General features: G+C 44.5%; 1 protein-coding gene across 4 annotated transcripts in view; it reads right to left on the reverse strand.

Annotated features, from left to right (window-relative positions):
- Window positions 1-967: 967 nt before the first annotated feature.
- LOC142365662 (CDC42 small effector protein 2-A-like) overlaps window positions 968-25,325 on the reverse strand; it is a 118,642-nt gene continuing 94,284 nt past the window's right edge. For all 4 annotated transcript variants that reach the window (XM_075446681.1, XM_075446684.1, XM_075446682.1 and 1 more), the window contains 2 exons: window positions 7,979-8,096; window positions 968-7,535 (listed from right to left, as the gene is read on the reverse strand). In XM_075446681.1, coding sequence (XP_075302796.1) covers window positions 7,998-8,096 — 99 coding nt within the window. In that variant the 3' untranslated portion in view covers window positions 968-7,535; window positions 7,979-7,997. The remainder of the gene's footprint in view (window positions 7,536-7,978; window positions 8,097-25,325) is intronic.

Consider the following 25,325-nt stretch of genomic DNA (forward strand, 5'->3'; position numbering starts at 1 on the left):
TGCAAGTAATGTGTTTCCGCCATCAGTGTCCCAAAAAGAGATGGTTTCTGATCCCGTGCCAGTCACAAACATCAAGAAACTGATCCACATTAAAAGTGAACAATTTAACCAAAAAAAAAGCCCACCTTTACCATAGGTTAGTTCCAAATCCAGTCATATGTACAGTCAAATCAAGGTCAGTGTTGGTACAAAGTGTGAGCATAAGGAGATGAGACCAACCTCATTCAGTATTCATTTGAAGGATTTCTGCTAATCATTAGCAGATTCAAGACATCATTTCTGGTGAGCTTTAATGTCATAGTCACTTTATATGAAGCTACAGTTGTAACCACGGTGATGGAATTAGTTAATCATAAAGCACGAACAATGCTGCTATGTCCCTTGTACAGCCCTGCCCATCTGGACATTAGGTCTGGGAACAGAGGGTTTAGTCCCTAGGTAATCATTAATGTTAAACAATAATGGTGAAGGGGGATTTTTAATAGAAATAGCATTACCAAATGATTGCAGGTGTATTTGTGGTACCTATCTATTGTGTGAATTAATTGAAGCAAAAAGTCATACATCTCTCCCCAAAGAAGTTAGTTTTAATTAAAACCAGCAGGTGCCTAGAACTGGTCAAGATGACCCGTGCCGCAGGGACAAGAGCCAGAAGAGGACTGAGTTTGCGCAGAAACTGTGATGAAGAGGATAAGCCTTCATCTTAGGACCCCCGACGACCACCACTAGGAGGCACTGCGCAAGCGCGGGTGGGAGGAGTGTATGAAAATGGACTGATTTGACTATGAAAGAAAGGGCTTATGTAATCAGATGAATATGTATATTTTGATCTATATAAACTGCACGGAAAGGGTATGGGGTATGCACGTTCGGCGGAATTATCCCCCGTGCATCCGACGTCGCAATAAAGAATGCCTGCCTTTTAACACTACATTGGTGTTACGAGGTTTTATTCCCGGATTTTCGGTGACACAGTCATGACTACATTATGCTTACACATTATAATCACAAATGCTAAATATTCATCAAATTATTTATTGAATAGTGCACATCTTTAAATAATTTATTCAAGCATCCATATAGCTGATTTAATAATGTAAGTGACCATGTAAACATGTAGCTGCTGAATACTTTGCTTCATGCTGTGAATACAGTGAAAATTTTTATTTTTCTGAAATATTATAAGAGCACATGCAATTCTTCCCCATTATATAGATTTTTTTAAAAAATATACTCACCAGATACTGTTTTAGTATCTACCAATATTGCATGTTTTGTGTGGTCATGCATTTTGTTGGTTTTCAATCAATCTAGCCATAGCTATACATTCATAGTAGTGATTGAAGAAACACAGCTTACACTTAACAGTGGACTTTGCTCAAGTTTGGATGATTGACAGTTCCATTGGTTTATTGTGTCTGTGCACAGAGATGTGTCCTTATTGCCTAACAGCAAACACTGAAAGAACCATCTAAAATTCTCCTATTGATAATTCAATGTACAGACTGTTATCAATAGGAAAAAAAATTTAAATTTTCTTTAAGCCTCATTCTGGGGAATCTTTCTCACTACATGGCAATTCCATCCATCAGCCATGCTCAGCATTTCTTAGCTTCTCAATGGCACATGTTGCATGTGGTATCAGTCTTGGTCAGGCAGGTGAACCCCATAACTTCAGGAATAAGGTATTGCTGTGCTGATTTTAATTTTTATATCTTAAAGTTACTTAAAAGCATTCTTACCTTTAGTAAAATACTTTCATTGCTAAATTCTAGCCTGTGGCTGCAACCAGCATGTTTTAATAGACTTCATACAAAGCCTCAAACTCTCATTCTAAATACTGAGTCTTTAGTCTTTGAAATTGTTTTGTGTTCTGATGTAACTGTCTGTGCTCAGGGAAATTGTATTAAACCAGAAAATTGTAAATCTGGATCAGACTTCATCATTCTCTCATGTTAAAAGCTATTTCTGAGGAATAATAAAATGTTAAAGAATAAATTAATCGTGCATAGTCTTCCGCAGTAAGCCATGATGATAGAAAAAGGGATATGGAATGAGGAGTTGAAATTTTATCATTAAATTTCAAGTAGATGCAATATTCTAACTATGAACTGGAACCCCACAATCTAGGGATGTAATCATTTGTTTGAAATCCTCATGAAAAGCTGTGGGAATGTGTACTACCCAAGCCTTGCTCCTTGTCTTACCTCTTCCATTAAATTGTTTTCACAAATATAAAAACCTAATAAACTTTTGTAAACATGTACTGCTTTACACTAGTTTCAGACTGGGACATTTAAGACTTTAAGGTAGGCAAAGACAGAAAATATTGCCAATTTATGAAATCCTGGGAGTGGTATTGTCACCAAAAATCCAGGAATAAAACCTCGTAACACCAATGTAGTGTTAAAAGGCAGGCATTCTTTATTGCAGCGCTGGATGCACGGGGGATAATTCCACCAAACGTGCATACCTCATACTTTCCTCATGCAGTTTATATAGATCAAAAATACACATATTCATTAGGTTTCCCAATCCACCTATACATATGCATAACCTATCCCTTTCATATTAAAAACAGTTCCAAGAAGTCATTTCTGTAGACTCCTCCCAGCTGCACTTGCTCAGTGCCTCCTAGTGGTGGTCGTTGGGGGTCCAAGATGAAGGCTCATCCTCTTCATCACAGTTTCTGCGCAAACTCAGTTCTCTTCTGGCTCCCATCCACACAGTGGGGTCGTCTTGACCGGTTCTAGGCAACTTCTAGCCTCTATCAAAAACTAACCCCTTTGTATGGAGATGCAAGACTCTCTGCTTCAGTTAATTTACACAATAGATAGGTACTATAAATGCACCTGCAACTATTAGGTAATGCTATTTCTATTAAAAATCCCCTTCACTACTATTGTTTAACAATAATGGTTACCTAGAGACTAGACCCTCTGTTCCTAGACCTAATGTCCAGATGGGTAGGGCTGTACAAGGGACATAGCAGCATTGTTCATGTTTATGGTTAACTGATTCTATCACCCTGGTTACAGTATGCGTAATAGAGATCTACACAGAAGATGGAGATCAGGAAAAAAGAGTAAGGCAATGACAGACATATCGAATCCCCATGAAGTTGAATAATATTACTTTGTATTACTTTTGTATGTATTGTACTTGATGTCCTTATGTAGACAGGGCAAGGCATATGGATTTCCTTAACTACTAATTTTCTGAGTCTGGGAAAGGGTTTTCTTTGTATATCATACAATGGCAGATTACAATGCTACTTAGGACCAAGATTATGTTCAAAGATTTGGCTGCTAATGCAGCTCTTCTCATATAAAAAAAAAACACAAAGGGATTAACTGGCTCATACTGTTGTCCCACAGAATCGGGGTTCGTTTACCCGGTGTGCAGTACGCCAATACACACACAGAGCAGAGGTATTTTATTGCATATTTGCACAGATATGTGTGTCTGTCCCAAGGCAGCACCCCTCGTTCACAAATCAACGGTCGTTTATACAGTTAACATTACCATATTCATCTTCCTAATACATATGCATTGTTGTTCTAGTAAATGATTGGTGAAAGTCTCTTTGTCCAGCATGTAAATTAGTACACATGCTCAGTTTCTTCATCCTTTGAGTCTGGCATATAATTGGGGTAGGTGGTCCATGAGTCGGTGGTTGCGATCTCCCCCTGCCAGAATTACCTTTCCCCTTGTTACCTGTTTCTTTTGGCAATCTCAGGAGCTTTTCATAGCTCGTTAGCTATTCTTACGATCCATCACTCTCTGGTTCTACTTTGGACAGGTACATCCTTCTAGTGAAACAATAACACATTATTCAAAATCCTGTTTCTTAGTTTCTATAGTTAATTTTAAACTTCCAAGATTACAAAACTTTTAACTATGATAAGGGTAGGGCCTTAGAAAAAAACCTACAACAGCAATAGTCTAATTGATTCCAATTATCATTTCGCATATTGATTCCCCTTTTTATTCCTTGGTATAACAATAAAACTGCTCTAGACAGCTGTTGGGGAATTTTTATGGTACCCCTCAAGGCAAATTAAACATGTTTGTGCTTAAATACAAAAGAAAAATTTGATGAACAATGCATTGGGCAGTGTTACCGCAATAAGCGGTTCTACACAGGGTCTGCAAAGATGTGTCACAAGCAGATTCCTTATACACACTTGCACCAGCACCAATCCTGAGAGTGATTGCATGGGGCACCTCATCCTGGCCCTGGTTCCATACCCCAGCCCAGCTCTGCTGCCCAAAGGCAGCCCCTGAACTTGGGCCCTGAGCACTTGCATTCCAGGATGGTCTATAAGACAATGCTGAGGATGTTACTAATCTCATCACCCAGGGAAACTTCATCTCCTTTTCAAAACAAACCTTTTTACACAGTAAAAGTCTTCTGTAACTTTAACTGTTAAAAGGTCTTCTAGTTGATCCTCATCTCATGGTTTTCTCTTGATCTTTCCTTCCTTTTAGAAGTAGCATTTTTCCTTAACTGGCAACTTCAACAGAATGTCATATGGTGAACAATTCAGTACTTAAAAACAATTTAGCATGACATTTTAAGTCATAAATTGGTTCTTAAAGAATTAACTTTGAGAGTGTCAAACATAAAAAGTACATTTGAGCAAAATACAGGAGTAGATGATACAGTGCCTTGCACGTATATTTAATGGAGATGTACATATTGCTATGATGATGTATTAATTGGTCTTCTACTGATCCCCACGGTAAAATAATCTGCATCACAATCAAGATTAAGCAAGGAAACACACGTACTAGTTGCAGTCAAAAGTGAAGAAATACTGTAGCAAGGTTTCCAATTTATTTCTTAGTAAGAAACCTCTCTGAGATCCTTGCAGATGCCCCTGGCAAACATATTAAATCAATGAAACAAAACTGAATAAAATTAAAGTTTAATCCCTTTGGCAGCAAAAGGGTCAAGCGGAATGAAAAACTCAAGCCTGAAAATTACTTTCTTCTCACACTAACAGGTTACTCCTCATGATGTCAAAGAACTAAGAGGAGGATAGCAAAAGAACACAAGAAACTGATAAGAATGATATGATAAACTCTTCATTCCTTGAAGGGCCACAGTTGTAATTAAAACAAGGTACTAAGATAAGTGCAAAACCAAATAAAACTGCTGATAAAAAGAAGACTACTTGAACTATGAGTGAACTATCCTAATTAGCATGGTAAAAAACCCGCCCTTGAGTAGTGAAAACCTCCTACCAAGAAAAGTCCCTTCCTCATGGAACATGCACAGCAAAAAGGGAGGATACTGTGACTTTAACTGGAGCCGAGACATGTAAGGACCAATATGAAAGAGGGTGATTAATCATAACTGTAAAAATACTGATAACTGTTGCTTGAAATGTGTAAATGTTTACCGCTTTTTAGCCAAGGTGTGCTAGCTTTGTGGAGTTACCACCTAGCACCCATCTGTGCGCAGACATGAAATAAACAAATATCTTGACTGTGTTGATCAGCTCTTTGCACACCAGGTGAAGAACCCTGATTTTGGGACAACTCTCACAGAATTTTCACCACAAATTTGTATGTAGGCTGCAAGTTTTTTTCTAATGCAAATGTAACTAATGAAAAAAAAAAAGGTAGGCCACAAACTGAAAAAAAAAACATTTACTGAAGTGAAGTCAATACTTTCCTTTTAATATCTACAAGCCAGTACTGAACTGACTTTATTAAAGAATGAACACAATGTACAAAAAAGTATGTCTTATAAAAAGATGTCAATCCTTTTCTGGCTGTTGATCTGAAGACATTTTGAGGAATGCAAGATAGTTTTTGGCAAGTAAATTTAAGCTGCAGTTACTGATGACAAAGTTCAAATCATTTTGTAATCATAGTATATTGATCAAGTGGCATCAGAAATGCTGACCTCTAAAAATGCCACTGCATTGCTATGTGTTTATGCACCCCAGACAACTGAACATCTGATCTTGTGTCATCAAGAATCAGTACCTTTATCAGTGAAGACTAACTGGAACTATTCAACCAGATAATTGACACCTACCACTGGAATATAACTTAGGGAAGGCCAAATACCTCCATAGCGCTTGTATTCTGCATGCTCTTTGTGAACTGAGGAGAAGAGTAGGTAGGTTCATAAATGTTTAAATCAGTTGAATAACTAGTGCAACGTGAAATCAGGGAAAGCAGAGGAAGAGAATAAAGATTCATTTATGAAGCAATCTTTATTTATAAACACATATGTGTTTATGTATAAAAATGGAAACTATTAGGCTCAGTTATGCCTTAGTTGTTAGGATAATTTTTTCCACATAAAAATTTCACTCAGATTTCAAACCATCAACTTGTTTCAAACCACCAACAAGGAGAAAAAGAAAAGGACGATTTACAGAGATAATTTCAAAACAGTGCAATATCAAAATACACAACGTGTGAAAGAGAAACATGCTTTGGAATCTGAGCAAAAGGCTTTTTTGCTGACTTTTTAAAAGTCACCGTGTATGGTGTTTTCACTGGCATCTGTTCTGCCAGATTAGTATGTTGCTCTTAGCAACTTCCATGGCCCCTAAATATTTAGTACACATAAACTGCCAACTACTTAGAGAGGGCTACTAAAATTTTCAACTAATATTGCAGGCATATGACATACTGCTACTGGAAATGACCATACAGCCTAAAATTAAGAAAAATTGTAAAAAGAAAGAAGCAGCCAAACATGATTCTTTTATTTTTTAAATAGACTAAAGCGCTTCCACAATACTTAGATACTACACTGGTTTACAGTCTTGAAGTCAGCTCTTTCAAAATAAATATGCTGAACATTTATAACAAATGCCTTATGAATTCCATTTTTCTTTTTATTATTTCAAGACCAGTTAGATAAAACTTAAAATAAAGACCTAACACTGAAGCAGATAAGATACAAGTCCTTTTTCAGAAATAGGCATGACATATATCACAGCTAAATTTTTCACCAACAACAGTATCATCAGTCTGCAGTAAGCAATTTAATTTTTTTCTGGCACCAAACAAGCCACCATACAAATCAACTCCACAAAGCATGTGGTCATCTATTCTACTGATTTTGTATGAAATAATAATTTGTGCTTGCAGGGTCCAGGCCTTTCAAAAAAGGTTGTGAACAATGAGAGATTAAAAATAATGGAAACTTACTCATTTCTAAATTACTTGATTGGAGAAAATATTTAAAGAATAAAGAGTAACAGAATGCTGTGCGTTAGTTATTGATGATGGAAGCTAAGGTTGGTGCTTTAATTTGCTTTAGCAAACAACTGTAACTGATCCTAAACAACTCTACGTCCATGGTACTGGTAGGAGGCCAATGTATGCATGTCACTGAAAGGCATGGTAGGACCAATCTTATAAATGGCATCACCAGAATAGAACAGCAACTTTTCACTGGAGTAATCACAAAGCGTGAACAATGAGCCATCACTTCTCTCATCATGAACATAAAGCAGTCACCAAGGCAAAAGAGGAAAGAAGATACAGGAACTCACATAAACCTGTAAGACAGAAAACACACATTAAACTGAGTTTTGAACATTTTGATAGTGATGATTTCCCTACCATAACATATTTAACACCACACATATTTTGCTTAATTAAATGGAACTGTTGCAAAAATGGTGTCCTAATTAAATCACAAAATTATTCTGAAATTTGGTATACAACTAAGTTCACTTGCAAAGATTTGCCTACAGTAATATCTTGGACATAAAACACACTTAAGGACAGATTTGCAGTCAGGACTGAATTATTAATGTCTTGCTCATCACATAATAAGAATCAACATGCTCACACGATATTGAATGTTCTACCCAGAAATGCGTTTTAAAATTGTGCATCATAAGGATGCAGCTGTGTATAGGGAGCTAATTACGATATGTGGCAGGATGTTCTTCCTGACTACTCTACCAGTGCTTAAAAAGCAGACAGTAATACTTACTGGAAAGGTTTTCCCAAAGTTATCCTGCCTGAGTGTCTACAAGCTGCATCTGAACATTTGCAGATATGCTACCTCCATATCCTCCCTTGGACTGCATTTGGTTCTGAATTGAGCTCACCTGGAGACAGAAAGGAAAGGGGTTCAGAGAAAACAAGGCAGACAGGCAGAAGTGAACTATGACATCATCTTGCTTTTGCTTTTATTTTTTATTTTGTTTTTCAAGTGCTCTCTCACCGCAAAATCTACATTACTTTTGCATGAGGGCATAAGCAGAGTAGGCTTTCTGGAATTTTCACTTCTGCAGGCAGCTCAGCAGGAGAGATGGAAAAACTGGTGCTGATGCAGAAGTTTTTCCTCTATCCCAAAGAAAACTGGATGGTTCAGGCTTTCATTGAGCTGCTTGATTAATCAAGAAAATTAATCAAATATTATTGGTATCCATCTCCTCTCTATCTGACAAGCTGTAATTTAACTTGTTATATGGAAAACATTCTTTGCCAAGTATGATAAACCAGGGAAGTTAACACCATTACATTAAAAATGCAATAGCCAATTTATAAAATATTTGCATAGTAACTGAACTGTATGGCTAATTTCAGAACATTTAAAATAGGGCTTTCTAAACAAAAAAGGAGCCCTTTTGCTGTGTGGAAGATTTTTTTTGCTTGTTTTTTGTTTAAGAACATGAACTTACTTTTCCTTGGTTGATACTATTCCTTTAATCAGCATGGCATTTATTTTTTAAACCATACTCAGTCTATAAACTTCTCTGAAACTATTTTATTTGAAGGCATTTTTAAGCTGATGCAAACAAATACATAAAAAATACCCTCCACGCACACACCCCTCTGTAGCTTTCATTGTCTTTATCAATAAAAAGGAAAAGACTCCATAGTTCTTTTGTGCTTGTGCTTCATGAGTCAAAATAATAATCTTCTAGCGCCTGCAGGAAGACAGATCCGATCTTAAAGGTTTGGCCTTTTTCTCTTTATACCTCAGAGTGAACAAAACAAATATACAATGAACACAAAGTACTTAAAACTACAGCTTCTAAAATTGCACTTCCAGTAAGAAGCTCATGTCTTCAGGGCACTACTTGCAATTATTTCAGGTATGCTCCTTCATAGAAACCTCAAAACACCACTAGAAAGCTGTATTAAAACAGTGTTGGAGAAACATCTTCAAGTACCTTGCATGATAATTTCCCTGTCTGCAAAGGCAAAAAAAAAAAAAAGTAGTGTCTTCTAAACAGACATCCACAGCAAAGCACATACAATGAATCAGAAAACCTCCTGCACACTGTTTCTCAAACCAATGTGAAAGACGCCTGTTTCAGGATCTTTGGCAGTACAATATATTGCAGCGCTATGCAAGAGATCTCTGAGCGTTTTTATATCCTTAAACAGTGCAATGTAAAACTATCTTCTACTTGGGTGATTTATTCAAATAACCAAACCAGCTGCAGTGAAGCAATGTTATGTTCAAATTTTTCTTCATGGATAAGTGTTCAGATCCAATGCTCTAGTGGGTCTGACACCAGAGACTACTAACACAATAAGGAAATGTGGAGGGAGTATACTACCCCAATCATGGGGGTAGGGTTTAAAAGCTTTCACATTTCACCCAGCTGATGATCACAGCATCTTCTGTTGGCATTTGGAACAAAAGACATTTGAATATAATCAATCTCTTTAAGAAAATAATCTACAGGTAAATGTATTTAGAAGAATGATTTAATGACTCCATTACTTTCATCTGAATGAACCCTAACTCTAGTGAAACAGAGCTAGAAAGATACATCTCCAGTGTATGACACCTTCTAGCAAACAACTTACCTACATTACTTGAAAAAGGAACATTATATCAACACAAACTGCAAGGCTAAAGAGTAAAATTTCATGAGTACTTCTAACGTTTAAAAGAATCTCTCTGGTACCTGACTCTCACATATCATAGAATCATAAAACAGAATCACAGAATGGTTTGGGTTGGAAGGGACCTTAAAGATCATCTAGTTCCAAACCCCCCTGCCATAGGCAGGGACACCTTCCACTTGACCAGGTTGCTAAAAGCCCTGTCCAACTTGACCTTGAACACTTCCAGGGATGGGGCATCCACAACTTCTCTGGCCAACCTGTTCCAGTGCCTCACCACCCTCATTGTAAAAAACTTCTTCCTTGTATCTAATCTAAATCTCCCCTCTTCCAGTTTAAAGCCATTACCCCTTGTCCTAGCCCTCCATACCCTTGTAAAAAGTCCCTCTCCAGCTCTCTTGTAGGCCTCCTTCAGGTACTGGAAGGCTGCTATAAGGTCTCCCCGCAGCCTTCTCTTCTCCAGGCTGAACAGCCCCAAGTCTCTAGGCCTTTCATCATAGGAGAGGTGCTCCAGCCCTCGGATCATTTTCACAGCCTTCCTCTGGACTTGCTCCAACAGGTCCATGTCCTTCTTGTGCTGGGGACCCCAGATCTGGACGCAGTACTCCAGGTGGGGTCTCACCAGAGTGGAGTAGAGGGGCAGAATCACCTCCCTTGACCTGCTGGCCACGCTTCTCTTGATGCAGCCCAGGATATGGTTGGCTTTCTGGGCTGCGAGCACACATTGGTAGCTCATGTACAGCTTTTCAGTACCCCCAAGTCCTTCTCCTCAGGGATACTCTCACTCCCTTCATCCACTAGCCTATATTGATAGTGGGGGTTGCCCTGACCCAGGTGCAGGACCTTGTACTTGGCCTTGTTGAACCCCATGAGGTTCACACAGGCCCACTTCTCGAGCTTGTCCAGGACCCTCTGGATGGCGTACTGTCCCTCAGGTGTGTCGATCACACCACTCAGTTTGGTGTCATCTGCAAACTTGGTGAGGTTGCACTTGATCCCACTATGTCATTGATGAAGATATTAAACAGTACTGGTCCCAGTACAGACCCCTGAGGGACACCACTTGTCACCAATCTCCATCTGGACATTGAGCCGTTGACTGCTACCCTCTGGATGTGATCATCCAACCAATTCCTCATCCACCAAATAGTCCACCCATCAAATCCATATCTCCCCAATTTAGAGAGAAGGATGTTGTGGGGGACTGTGTCGAAGGTTTTACAGAAGTCCAGATAGATGACAATGGTAGCTCTTCCCTTGTCCACTGATGCAGTCACACCATCATAGAAAGCCACTAGGTTGGTCAGGCAGGACTTGCCCTTGGTGAAGCCATGCTGGCTGTCTCGAATCACCTGCCTGTCCTCCATGTGCCTTAGCATAGCTTCCAGGAGGATCTGTTCCATGATCTTCCCAGGCACAGAGGTGAGGCTGACAGGTCGGTAGTTCCCAGGGTCCTCCTTCCTACCCTTTTTAAAAATGGGCCCAATGTTTCCCTTCTTCCAGTCACCAGGGACTTCACTTGACTGCCATGACCTTTCAAATATCATGGACAGTGGCTTGGCAACTATATCAGCCAATTCCCTCAGGACTCTGGGATGCATCTCATCAGGTCCCATAGACTTATGTATGTTCAGGTTCCTCAGGTGGTCACAAACCTGCTCTTCTCTTACAGTGGGAGGGACTTTGCTCCCCCTGTTCCTCATCTTTGACTTTCTTTTTCCGGCTGACATACCTGTAGAAGCCCTTCTTATTATTCTTTGCATCCCTTGCCAAGTTCAGCTCCAGCTGCTCCTTGGCCTTCCTGATGTCATTCCTACACAGCCGGGCAGCATCCCTATACTCTTCCCAGGATACCTGTCCCTGTTTCCACTGCCTGTGCATTTCCTTCTTGCCCTTTAGTTTGACCAGCATGTCTCGACTCGGCGAAGCCACTGAAGGTGAAGGGCTCTGGAGCACAGGCTCGCACCGAGGGACCCTTTCTGAAGTGGCAAAACCGCAGCGGCAAGGCGACAAAAGCACCGGGAGAGAGAGGAGACCCCAGGCCCACACACCACCACCACCCCCCCCGCCCCCCTGCCCGCGAGCAGGAAAGAAGGAGTTGCTAACGAGCGGCAGCTCTGACTCAGTGTGGGCGGGGTCGAGTGTGACAGCAGCCAAACCCTCTCACGTACAAGAGCCGCCCCCAGGGAGCGCGAGCGACCAGATCCGGCAAACAGGGTGCGGCGCATCAGCCAAGGTGCGGTGCAGCAGTTTGCGCGGCAGGGCGTGCAGGGAAGGCATGAGGGCAGGGTGCAGTCCCCCTCCTGGCATCTCAACTAGTGGACATCGCCCTTCAAGGACATATTCTAGCCATGGGAAAGCCGTTTTTAGAAGGAGCGTGGGGACCCAAACGGAGGTCCCAAACAAACACACGGCTGTCCAGGTCTCTGGCTGCAGGGAGTGCCTGAGCCTGGCGCTTGTACCGGAGGACAGCAGAGACAACAGCTGTGTTAGGTGTGACCAGGTAAATGACCTGCTCAGCCTGGTGGAAGAGCTGAAAGAGGAAGTGGAGAGGTTAAGGAGCATCAGGGGCCTAAGAGATGGGGGGGAATGGAAACAGGTCCCTGCTCGGGGGGGCAAGCGAATCTCCCCCCGGCCTCCCTCACCGGCCCAGTTGCCCTTAAGCAACAGATATGGGGCTCTGGAATGTGAGGGACCGGCCACAGAGGATGTGGGTGAAGGTGAGGCTCCATCCAGGGGGTTGCCTAGAACGAGTCAGACAGCCCCAAGAATTACGACTGCCTCAACTAAGAAAAAAAGGAGGGTCATTGTCATAGGTGATTCCCTTCTGAGGGGAACAGAGGGCCCGATCTGCCGACCGGACCCATCCCACAGGGAAGTCTGCTGCCTCCCTGGGGCCCGGGTTAGGGATGTTGCGAAGAAACTCCCTGGTCTGGTGCGGTCTTCTGATTACTACCCCCTCTTGGTAATGCAGGTTGGTGGGGATGAGATAGCAGAGAGAAGTCCCAAGGCCATCAAAAGGGACTTCAGGGCATTGGGGCGACTGGTTGAGGGATCAGGGGCGCAGGTGATGTTTTCCTCCATCCCATCAGTGGCAGGGAACAGCACTGAAAGGGGCAGGAAAACTCACTTGGTTAACAGGTGGCTCAGGGACTGGTGCCATCAGTGGAATTTTGGCTTCTTTGATCATGGGGAGGTGTACACAGCACCGGGCCTGCTGGCGACAGGTGGAACTCAGCTATCTCAAAGGGGGAAAAGAATTCTTGGCCACGAGCTGATGGGGCTCATTGAGAGGGCTTTAAACTAGGTTCGAAGGGGGAAGGGGATATTGCCCAGCTCACTAGGGATGAGCCTAGGCTTGGAGTGCCAAGGCCAGGGGTGAGATTGACAGCCCAGCTCAAGTGTGTTTACACCAACGCACGTAGCATGGGCAATAAACAGGAGGAGCTGGAAGCCATTATGCAGCAGGATGGCTACGACTTGGTCGCCATCACAGAAACGTGGTGGGACAACTCGCATGACTGGCATGCTGTCATAGATGGCTACAGACTCTTTAGGAAATACAGACCAACAAGGAGAGGTGGGGGAGTTGCTCTATATGTGAGGGAGCAAGTAGAATGCATTGAGCTTGGCCTGGGGGCAAATGAGGAACAAGTTGAGAGCTTGTGCGTTAGAATTAAGGGACAGGCTCATAAGGGTCATGAGGCCTTCTACAGGCAGCTGCAAGCAGCCTCACAGTCACAGGCCCTGGTTCTCGTGGGGGACTTCAACCACCCTGACATCAGCTGGGAAGACCATACAGCTAGGCAGGCGCAATCCAGGAGGTTCCTACAGAGCATCGATGATAACTTTCTGATGCAAGTGGTGGAGGAACCAACAAGGAAAGGCGTGCTGCTGGACCTTGTGTTAACAAACAAGGAGGGACTGGTGGAGGATGTGAAGGTTTGAGGTAGACTTGGCTGCAGTGACCATGAAATGGTCGAGTTCAGGATCCTGCGTGGAGGAAGCAGGGCGATAAGCAGGATCAAAACCCTGGACCTCAGGAGGGCTGACTTTGCCCTCTTCAAGGAGCTACTGGGAGGAATCCCGTGGGCCAGGGCTCTCGAAGGCAGGGGGGTCCATGAGTGCTGGTCGCTCTTTAAAAAACACTTCTTCCATGCTCAGGAGCAATGCATCCCCCTGAGAAAGAAATCTAGCAAAGGAGGCAGGAGAACTGCATGGTTAAACAAGGAGCTTCTAGCGGAGATCAGGCAGAAGAGAAAGGTCCATGGAATGTGGAAAGAGGGACAGGCCACTTGGGAAGAGTACAGAAACGTGGTGAGAGCATGCAGGGATGCAACGAGGAAGGCCAAGGCTCACCTGGAATTGAAGCTGGCAAGGGATGTCAAAAACAACAAGAAGGGCTTCTTCAACTACATCAGCAGCAAAAGAAAGGCTAGGGACAACGTGGGGCCGCTGCTGAATGAGGCGGGTGTCCTGGTGATGGAGGATGCGGAGAAGGCAAAGCTACTGAATGCCTTCTTTGCTTCAGTCTTCAGTGCTAAGACAGGCCCTCAGGAATCTCAGGCCCCGGAGGTAAGAGAAGAAGCCTACAAAGAGGATGACTTTCCCTTGGTCGAGGAGGACGGTGTGAGGGATCGCTTAAGCGATCTGGACGTCCACAAATCCATGGGCCCCGATGGAATGCACCCACGAGTGCTGAGGGAGCTGGTGGATGTCATTGCTGAGCCACTCTCCATCATCTTTGAGAGGTCCTGGAGGACAGGAGAGGTGCCCGAGGACTGGAGAAAGGCCAATGTCACTCCAATCTTCAAAAAGGGCAAGAAGGAGGACCCAGGGAACTACAGGCCGGTCAGCCTCACCTCCATCCCGGGAAAGGTAATGGAGCAGCTTATCCTGGAGGTCATCATCAAGCAAGTGGAGGAAAAGAAGGTTATCAGGAGTAGTCAGCATGGATTCACCAAGGGGAAATCATGCCTGACCAATCTAATAGCTTTCTACAATGACATGACTGGCTGGGTAGACAAAGGGAGAGCCGTGGATGTTGTCTACCTTGACTTCAGCAAGGCTTTCGACACAGTCTCCCATGATACCCTCCTAGGGAAGCTCAGGAAGTGTGGGCTGGATGAGTGGTCGGTGAAGTGGATAGAGAACTGGCTGAATGGCAGAACTCAGAGGGTTGTCATCAGTGGCACTGAGTCTAGTTGGAGGCTGGTAACAAGTGGTGTCCCCCAGGGGTCAGTACTGGGCCCAGCCTTGTTTAACTTCTTCATCAACGACCTGGATGAAGAGTTAGAATGTACCCTCAGCAAGTTTGCTGATGACACCAAACTGGGAGGTGTGGTAGATACACCAGAAGGCTGTGCTGCCATTCAGCGTGACCTGGATAGGCTGGAAAGCTGGGCAGAGAGGAAACTGATGAGGTTCAACAAGGGCAAGTGCAGGGTCCTGCACCTGGGGAGGAACAACCTCATGCACCAGTACAGGCTTGGGGTGGACCTGCTGGAGAGCAGCTCTGCGGAGAGGGACCTGGGTGTCCTGGTGGACGACAGGTTAACCATGAGCCAGCAGTGTGCCCTGGCTGCCAAGAAAGCCAATGGGATCCTGGGGTGCATTAAGAAGAGTGTGGCCAGCAGGACGAGGGAGGTTCTCCTTCCCCTCTACACTGCCCTGGTGAGGCCTCATCTGGAGTACTGTGTCCAGTTCTGGGCTCCCCAGTTCAAGAAAGATGAAGAGCTACTGGAGAGAGTCCACCGGAGGGCTACGAGGATGATGAGGGGACTGGAGCATCTCCCCTACGAGGAGACGTTGAGGGAGTTGGGCTTCTTCAGCCTGAAGAAGAGAAGGCTGCGAGGGGACCTAATAAATGCTTACAAATATCTGAAGGGTGGGTGTCAGGAGGATGGGGCCAAGCTCTTTTCAGTGGTGCCCAGTGACAGGACAAGGGGCAATGGGCACAAACTGAGGCACAGGAAGTTCCGTCTGAACATGAGGAAGAACTTCTTCCCTCTGAGGGTGATGGAGCCCTGGAACAGGCTGCCCAGGGAGGTTGTGGAGTCTCCTTCTCTGGAGATATTCAAGACCCGCCTGGACAACGTCCTGTGCAGCTTGCTGTAGGTGACCCTGCTTCGGCAGGAGGGTTGGACTAGATGACCCACAGAGGTTCCCTTCCAACCCCTACTATTCTGTGATTCTGTGAAGTGTGAGAGGGAGATTGACTGGTGGAGCCGCACCCTGCCCTCCCTGAGGCCGAGGCGGCTCCACTAAAAGCAGAGGACCCCCTACCCTCTTGCCACCAAGAAGAAAGAGGGGACCTAAGAGACAGGGGGAATGGAAACAGGTCCCTGCTCGGGGCGGCAAGCGAATCCCCTCCCAGCCTCCCTCACCTACCCAGTTGCCCTTAAGCAACAGATATGGGGCTCTGGAATGTGAGGACGCAGGTGAAGGTCCACCAGGGGGGTTTCCTAGGATGAGTCGGTCAGCCCCACGTATTACAACTGCCTCAGCTAAGAAAAAAAGGAGGGTAATTCTCATAGGCGATTCCCTTCCGAAGGGAACAGAGAGCCCAGTATGCCGACCGGACCCATCCCACAGGGAAGTCTGCTGCCTCCTTGGGGCCTGGGTTAGGGATGTTGCTATGAAGCTCCCTGGTCTGGTGCGGCCCTCTGATTATTATCCACTATTGGTAATGCAGGTTGGCAGTGATGAGGTCACGGAGAGAAGTCCCAGGGCCATCAAAAGGGACTTCAGGGCACTGGGGAGACTAGTTGCAGGATCAGGGGCACAGGTGGTGTTTTTGTCAATCCCATCAGTGGCAGGGAAGAGCACTGAAAGGGGCAGGAAAACTCACCTGATGAACAGGTGGCTCAGAGACTGGTGCCATCAGTGGAATTTTGGTTTCTTTGATCACGGGGAGGTGTACAGGGCACCAGGCCTGCTGGCGACAGATGGAGTCCAGCTGTCTCAAAGGGGAAAAAGGATTCTTGCCCACGAGCTGGTGGGGCTCATTGAGAGGGCATTAAACTAGGTTCGAAGGGGGGAGGGGACATTGCCCAGCTCACTAGGGATGAGCACAGGCATGGCATGCCGGGATTGGGAGTGAGATCGACAGCCCAGCTCAAGTGCATCTACACCAATGCACGTATCATGGGCAATAAACAGGAGGAGCTGGAAGACATTGTACAGCAGGACAGCTATGACTTGGTCGCCATCACAGAAACGTGGTGGGACAACTCGCATGACTGGCATGCTGTCATGGATGGCTACAGACTCTTTAGGAAAGACAGGCCAACAAGGCGAGGTTGTGGAGTTTCTCTGTATGTGAGGGAGCAGCTGGAATGTATTGAGCTTTGCCTAGGGGCGCGTGAAGAAGGAGTTGAGAGCTTATGGGTTAGAATTAAGGGACAGCCTCATATGGGTGATGTTATTGTGGGTGTGTACTACAGGCCACCTGACCAGGAGGACAAAGTTGGTGAGGCCTTCTACAAGCAGCTGCAAGCAGCCTCACAGTCACAGGCCCTGGTTCTCGTGGGGGACTTCAACCACCCTGACATCAGCTGGGAAGACCATACAGCCAGGCACACGCAGTCCAGGAGGTTCCTGCAGAGCATCGATGATAACTTTCTGATGCAAGTGGTGGAGGAACCAACAAGGAAAGGCACTCTGCTGGACCTTGTACTAACAAACAAGGAGGGACTGGTTGACGATGTGAAGGTTGGAGGTAGACTTGGCTGCAGTGACCATGAAATGGTCGAGTTCAGGATCCTGTGTGGAGGAAGCGGGGCAATAAGAAGGATAAAACCTTGGACTTCAAGACAGCTAACTAGAAGGTAGGGGGATTCAAGAGTGCTGGTCGCTGTTTAAACATCACTTCCTCCATGCTCTGGATCAGTGCATCCCCTTGAGCAAGAAATCTAGCAAAGGAAGCAGGAGACCCACATGGATGAGCAAGGAGCTTCTTTGCAGAGCTCAGGTGGAAGAGAAAGGTCCATGGAATGTGGAAAGAGGGACAGGCCACTTGGGAAGAGTACAGGAATGTTGTCAGAGCATGCAGGGAAGCAAGGAGGAAGGCTGAGGTCCATCTGGAATGGAATCTGGCAAGGGATGTCAAGGACAACAAGAAGGGCTTCTTCAACTACATCAGCAGCAAACGGAAGACTAGGGATAATGTGGGGCCGCTGCTGAACGAGGTGAGTGTCCTGGTGACGGAGGATGCAGAGAAGGCAGTGTTACTGAATGCCACCTTTGCTTCAATCTTCAGTGCCAAGGCAGGCCCTCAGGAATCCCAGGCCCTGGAGGTAAGAGAGGAAGCCTGCAGATGCAGACAGGATGACCTTCCCTTGGTCGAGGAGGACTGTGTGAGAGATCATTTAAGCAATCTGGACACCCACAAATCCATGGTCCCCAATGGGATGCACCCACGAGTGCTGAGGGAGCTGGCGGATGTCATTGCTGAGTCACTCTCCATCATCTTTGAAAGGTCATGGAGGACAGGAGAGGTGCCCGAGGACTGGAGAAAGGCCAATGTCACTCCAATCTTCAAAAAGGGCAAGAAGGAGGACCCAGGGAACTACAGGCCGGTCAGCCTCACCTCCATCCCGGGAAAGATGATGGAGCAGCTCATTGTAGAGGTCATCATCAAGCAAGTGGAGGAAAAGAAGGTTATCAGGAGTAGTCAGCATGGATTCACCAAGGGGAATTCATGCTTGACCAATCTGATAGCTTTCTACGATGGCATGACTGGCTGGGTAGATGAAGGGAGAGCCGTGGATGTTGTCTACCTTGACTTCAGCAAGGCTTTTGACACTGTCTCCCATAACATCCTCCTAGGGAAGCTCAGGAAGTGTGGGCTGGATGAGTGGTCAGTGAGGTGGATAGAGAACTGGCTGAATGGCAGAACTCAGAGGGTCGTCATCAGTGGCACTGAGTCTAGTTAGAGGCCTGTAACTAGTGGTGTCCCCCAGGGGTCAGTACTGGGCCCAGCCTTGTTCAACTTCATCAATGACCTGGATGAAGAGTTAGAGTGTACCCTCAGCAAGTTTGCTGATGACACCAAACTGGGAGGAGTGGTGGATACACCGGAAGGCTGTGCTGCCCTCCAGCAAGACCTGGACAGGCTGGAGAGATGGGCGCAGAGGAACCTGATGAAATTCAACAAGGGCAAGTGCAGGGTCCTGCACCTGGGGAGGAACAACCCCATGCACCAGTACAGGCTTGGGGCGGACCTGCTGGAGAGCAGCTCTGCGGAGAGGGACCTGGGTGTGCTGGTGGACGACAGGTTAACCATGAGCCAGCAGTGTGCCCTGGCTGCCAAGAAGGCCAATGGCATCCTGGGATGCATTAGGAGGAGTGTGGCCAGCAGGTCGAGGGAGGTTCTCCTTCCCCTCTACTCTGCCCTAGTGAGGCCTCATGTGGAGTACTGTGTCCAGTTCTGGGCTCCCCAGTTCAAGAAAGATGAGGAGCTACTGGAGAGAGTCCAGCGGAGGGCTATGAAGATGATGAGGGGACTGGAGCATCTCTCCTATGAGGACAGGCTGAGGGAGCTGGGCTTGTTCAGCCTGAAGAAGAGAAGGCTGAGAGGGGACCTTACAAATGCCTATAAATATCTGAAGGGTGGGTGTCAGGAGGATGGGGCCAGATTCTTTTCAGTGGTGCCCATCAACAGTTCAAGGGGTAACAGGCACAAACTGAAGCATAGGAAGTTCCATCTGAACATGAGAAAGAAATTCTTCCCTCTGAGGGTGCTGAAGCCCTGGAACCTGTTGCCCAGGGAGTTTGTGGATTCTCCTTCTCTGGAGATATTCAAGACCCGCCTGGACAAGGTCCTCTGCAGCCTGCTGTACGTGACCCTGCTTCAGCGGGAGGGTTGGACTAGATGACCCACAGAGGTCCCTTCCAGTCCCTAACATTCTGTGATTCTGTGACTCAACCAAGCTGGTCTCTTCCATTCCTTTCCTGATTTCTTACACCTGGGGATCAAGAGCTCTTGCGCTCTATGGAAAGCATCCTTAAAGATCTGACAGCGCTGTTCTGCTCCCTTGTCCCTGAGGGCAGTTTCCCAGGGGGTCCTATTGACTAACTCCTTGAACAGCTGGAAGTTGGCTTTCCTAAAATTCAGGGTCCCGACTTTACTCTAACCTTGGCGTGTAATGGTCAAACCTGCTATTATTCCCCTCCCCCTTCAAGTCTAGTTTAAAGCTCTGTCAGTCAGTCCTGCTAGCTAGCTCGTGGGCAAAGACCTTCTTTCCCCTTTGAGGAAGGTGAATCCCATCTGATGCCAGCAGACCTGCTGCCGTGTAGATGATCCCATTATTGAAGAACCCAGAATTGTTGCAGCGACACCAGCCACGGAGCCATGTAGTAATAGACTGAGTCCATCTGTTTCTTCTGCAACTGGAAGGATAGAGGAAAAAATAACCTGTGCTTCAGATTCCCTTACTAGCTGTCCCAAGGCCCTGAAGTCTCTTTTGATTGCCTTTTGATTGGACTACGTGTTGCAGCTTCATTGCCACCTACATGGAAGAGCAATAACGGGTAATAGTCCAAGGGCCGTACCAGGCTAGGAAATTTCCTAGTGATATCTGTAACCCAGGCTCCTGGGAGGCAGCAGACTTCCCTAAGAGGAGGGTCTGTTGGGAATATTGGACCCTCTGTTCCCCTCAGAAGAGAGTTGCCTACAATTATAACCTATCTTTTCTTCCTCATGGAGGTGGTTGTGATACATGGGGTAGGCCTTTCTGACCTTGGCAACATCTCTGGTGTAGATGCACCGTCATCCACATCAGAGGCACCTGGGAAGACAAGGTGGGCAAGGAGGGAGTTCGCCTGCTGCTCCATATGCATTTTTGTGTTAGCAAGTAAAGAAGTATCAGTCTAAAATATGGAGGCCGTTGCACCTAAAATAAACTCCAGCAAATGTAAACTTGACTGCATTAGTAGTTCAGTTGCCATCTTCTATATGAAAATTTATGTAGGATACATACAATGTCAAAAACACTGACCAAAAAACAGGTCTAACAGAACTGTGGGATGACAAGGTGGCACTCTTTTTGAAGCACCCTCCTTTTTAGGCAGTCTAAACTATAAGAACAAGCACAATGCAATGCTTTTTTTTTTTTTTTCTTCAAAGATACCATTTTCTTCCCTATGATGACACATAATAACAAAGGTTCTTTTCTGTTTTACGTCTAATTTAGATAGGATAAGGAGTCAAGAATTTTGGAAGAGATCACACCAATTAAATATCATACAGTCTGTTGTGTTGCATATCTAGCTAATTCATTTCTTCCCTCCCCTTTAAAATCAGGAAATAAGATGGTCCTTGAGAGAGTAAACAAGAGAAAACTAAGTAAACAAGAGACAAACTAAGAAAATAATGGAATACATGAAATCAAAGTATAAATTGATGATTATGAAGCAGAAAAAGTGAGACAATTCACCATGGAATACAGAGATAAAATAGAAAGAATGTGATGGGAATGAGAAGGGAACAATGCACATTATTCGAATTTACACATAGTTTTAAATATTAATGTAATATATTTCATTAAATAGATAATTAGATTTAATTTAATTTTATCAAGTTGAAGCTGTTCTTATATATTTAACTTGCTTACAGATGTTTTAGTACAAATTACTTCCAATCCATAGTGTTGCTTCAGGGAAAACCTGGTACTTTTTTTGCCATGTCAGATTTCCCTGCTTTGCCCTTCCCCAATGACTACTGAGTTACAAAAGATTTTTCTGATTGCAATAAGCTGTAAAAGAATCAAACTAGTTTCTAGGAAGCTACAAATGACCTCACTTGTCTACATTAAAGCTGACTAGTTTTCTTTACAGTTCTGTCCTTTATTCTAATACCCTTGACAGAACTCTGTCTTCCCCTTTGCTAAAATCTGCCATGGAGAAACATTTTTTTCCTTTGAATAGGATTATTAAGGTCAAGAAGTATCATCATTATTTATATGCCACCCTTTTCTTAGAATGCGTATTACTGACCTTAAAAATATATTGACATTTCACAGAATATATGAAGTAGTACAAAATAAATCTGTTCTCATCAGGTCATTTTCAATATTTATCTTAGTGTACTGGGTATATGTGGCAAGGTTTTGGTAGCCAGGGGGGTTACCCACCTTTAGGGTGGGGGGCTTCCTTGTGCCAGATACAGCCAGTTCCAGCAGGCTCCACAACAACCCCACTGCAGGCCAAAATCAAGCCAATGAGAAAAGTTGGTGATGCCTCTGTGAAAACATGTTTAAGAAAGGGCAAAACCACTGGAGAGAAGAGGAGGGAACAAAAAGAGAAACAACAGAGGGAACACCAAGGTGAGAGAAGGACAAGGTACTCCAGGCACCGGAGCAGATACTCCCTGCAGCCTGTGGAGGACCCACACCAAACAAAGCTTTAAACTAGATTCAGCAGGGGAAGAGGATGGTGTTTTGAGCAACAGAGAAGAGACAGGGGCTGCTGATGCATTAGGAACCAACAGGGGAACACCTGAGAAATACTGCAAAGGAACTGGGGCTTGATCCTCAAAAAAAGTGACATGGTCGACAGCCCAACTGAAGTATCTCTATGCCGATGTCCACAGGAGGAGTTGGAAGCCACTGTGCAGCTGGAAAGCTACGATCTAATCGCTATCATGGAAACATGGTGGGATGACTCGCACAACTGTTTTTGTCGTGTTTTCTCCTTATCTGTATCGTTGTTGTTACTGTTCCCTCTGTTTGCTGTTCTGTTAAACTGCCCTTATCCCGACCCACCAGTTTTCTGCCTGTTTCTTTCCATTCTTCTCTGCACCCCGGCGGGGGGACGGGCGGCCGCGTGGCGCTTTTGTTGCCGGTGGCAACCGAAACCAAAAATTTAAATTGGCACCCAGGCGTGGGGCGGGGATAATGGCAGGGCTGAACAGCGGGTGTTAAAACTGCTTTCTTACATTTTGTTAAATTTTGTTATATGCATTTTTTCTGTGTTAGTTAAATAGTCGCTGGTGATAACTGTAAATGTAACAAATGTAACATGTAGGGGATGTTATCACTTCAGGTGGTCAGAAACAAGTCTTGGTTCTTTGTGAATATTGGGACGGTTGCAAGACAAGGGACTCCTGAATAATCCCTTTAGGCGCCTGGGCCTTGGGAGAACAGGTATGCAAACTACAGAGATAAGGAGGCTGCAGGATAATCTGAAGACCCCTGCCGAGAGATGCCAAACAAACATGTGCGACGGACATTACCATATATTAATGAATTCTCGGAAAAGCCATTACTATGATAAACATTTCTTGGAAATGTAATTAATATGTATGTTAACATAGCATAAATACCTAGTAACTGTGTCTCTTCGGTGCACACGTTTGGAGGAGAGATCCCCCGTGTGCCCGGCGCCGCAATAAAGAATACCTGCTTAATAGTCTGCCGACTATTGAGTCTTCAGTTCCGGCTTTTCACGGCATCATTTCTGGCACCCCAGATGGGACCCACTCTGCTCGGCTGCAGGACCCGCTGAGAACAGGACTCCCTAGGGTACCCCCGGGATTTCCCGGAGGGACTCCTCGCCTCACTCGGATCACTGCGGGAGCAGACAAGGACCATCTAAATGAGTAAAGGTATTCTTTTTTCCTTTCTTTCTCTGTTTTGGTATGTGAGACCGGTCATTTGGAGAGTTCTCATAAGTCGTAGGAGACGTCCTACGCTGAGCGCTGTACACCAGGCTACTAGCGCCTGAGGGTGTACGTAGTGGTACGTTGGTGCAGGCACGGGTTAAGCTTTGCACTTCTGTAATAACATGCTTTTGGTATTGGTGCATTGGTGCAGGCACGGGTTAAGCTTTGTACTTCTGTAATAACGTACATTCGGTATTGGTACGCTTAGGAAACCCGCTTAAGTTGTACTTCTGGCGATACGGATTTGTTGGTATTGAACTCGGATATCGGATATCTCAGATACTGGCTTGTTAACATACCCATCAGGCATCGTAAAACCAAAAAAAAAAAACCAAAAAAAACCTTGCACGGTGAACCTCTTTTCTCCTGACCAGGATATTAATTGTGACATTTTTGGAATGTGGTCAGAGCGGGACAGAAGGGGACGACAGATTAAAATTGTTAAGATAAAGACTAACAGAGGTACAGAATCAACAAAGTAAAATGGGGGACAGCAAAGCAGTGGTATTTTAAACAAAAGCCCCTTAGGATGTATTCTAGCACATTGGAAAGCTTGTGTGACTGTGTATGAAGCCTCTGTGTGAAAGACAAATAAGTCAAAAAAAAAAAAAGAAAAAAAAGCCCACCACGTACATTAGGTACGTTCTGCTGATTTCCCGTTTTTGACTTGGGACTGTTGTATTTGAACTCTGATTCATCAGGGCCATGGTTTATGATTTCTTAAGTATCAGTGCAGGTTCTTCCCGCGGTGGGGGGGGATTTTGAGAGTCTCTCCCAGCATCTATATGGAAACATTGGGAAAAGTAGGGGGGAGACCCCTCACTCAACAACATCTTAATAATGTATGGGGTTTGGTTTGCTTAAAGAAAGTCAGCATGATTTAGGAATTGAGTTGGGAATTTGGGGATTGGTTTTAAAATACAAGTTGGTACATATTGTGGGGTTACAAGTTCTCCAGTTATTTGGCATTGATCGATCATTTAGGGACTCTGGTTTTGGGGTATGTATTCAGTATACTGTATATATTGTTTTGAAAGAGCTCTATGTATATAAACATGTTAACTGAAGTGGTTTGCCTGTATATATTGTTGTACTTAGGTGATACAGTTTGTAAACAGAAGCATTTTAAAACACCGCTTCTAGGTTGTGTGTGTGTGTTTTGTGTTAACCGATTGGTGGAGAAGTTGAGAAGTTATTTTATTGTAACATGAGCTTCGGAGGGAGGTGATGCCCTCACAAACAATTAATTGAATTATGATATGTTGTTAGAATTGATGCGGTTTTGTGGACAATTAAAAAGTATTGGAGATGAAAAGTTTCACACGGTATTGAAAAGAAAAAAAAAAAAACAAAAAAAAACACCAAAGGAAAACGCCTCTGGATTTTACAGAGGCTTGTGTAAAGTGATTAGAACAGAAAGGTATCAAGTTACAAGCTGCTTTGCTAGCTGCTGCTCTAAATGAAGAAAAAAAACAAAAGCAAAGTTCTTTGAAGTTAAGCAACAGAAAAACGAAATGAAAAAGAGGGGAAACAAGGTAACTTTTTACAGTATGGACTACTAGTGGAGTGTGAATCAGAATACAATACTCCTGTGTTACCAGTAAAAAAAAAAAAAAAAAAAAAAAGCAAAACCAGGTGGAACTTACTGGGTAGTACAGGATTTAAGAGAAGTGAATAAGATTGTTAGGGGCATACACCCTGTGGTAGCAAGTATGGTTTATGGTATTGGATTTAAATGATGCATTCTTCTGTCTGCCTTTAGCCAAAGAAAGTCTGAATTTATTTGCATTTGAGTGGGAAAATCCTACCA

The sequence above is a fragment of the Opisthocomus hoazin genome, chromosome W (assembly GCF_030867145.1).
Source record: "Opisthocomus hoazin isolate bOpiHoa1 chromosome W, bOpiHoa1.hap1, whole genome shotgun sequence".
NCBI lineage: Eukaryota > Metazoa > Chordata > Aves > Opisthocomiformes > Opisthocomidae > Opisthocomus > Opisthocomus hoazin.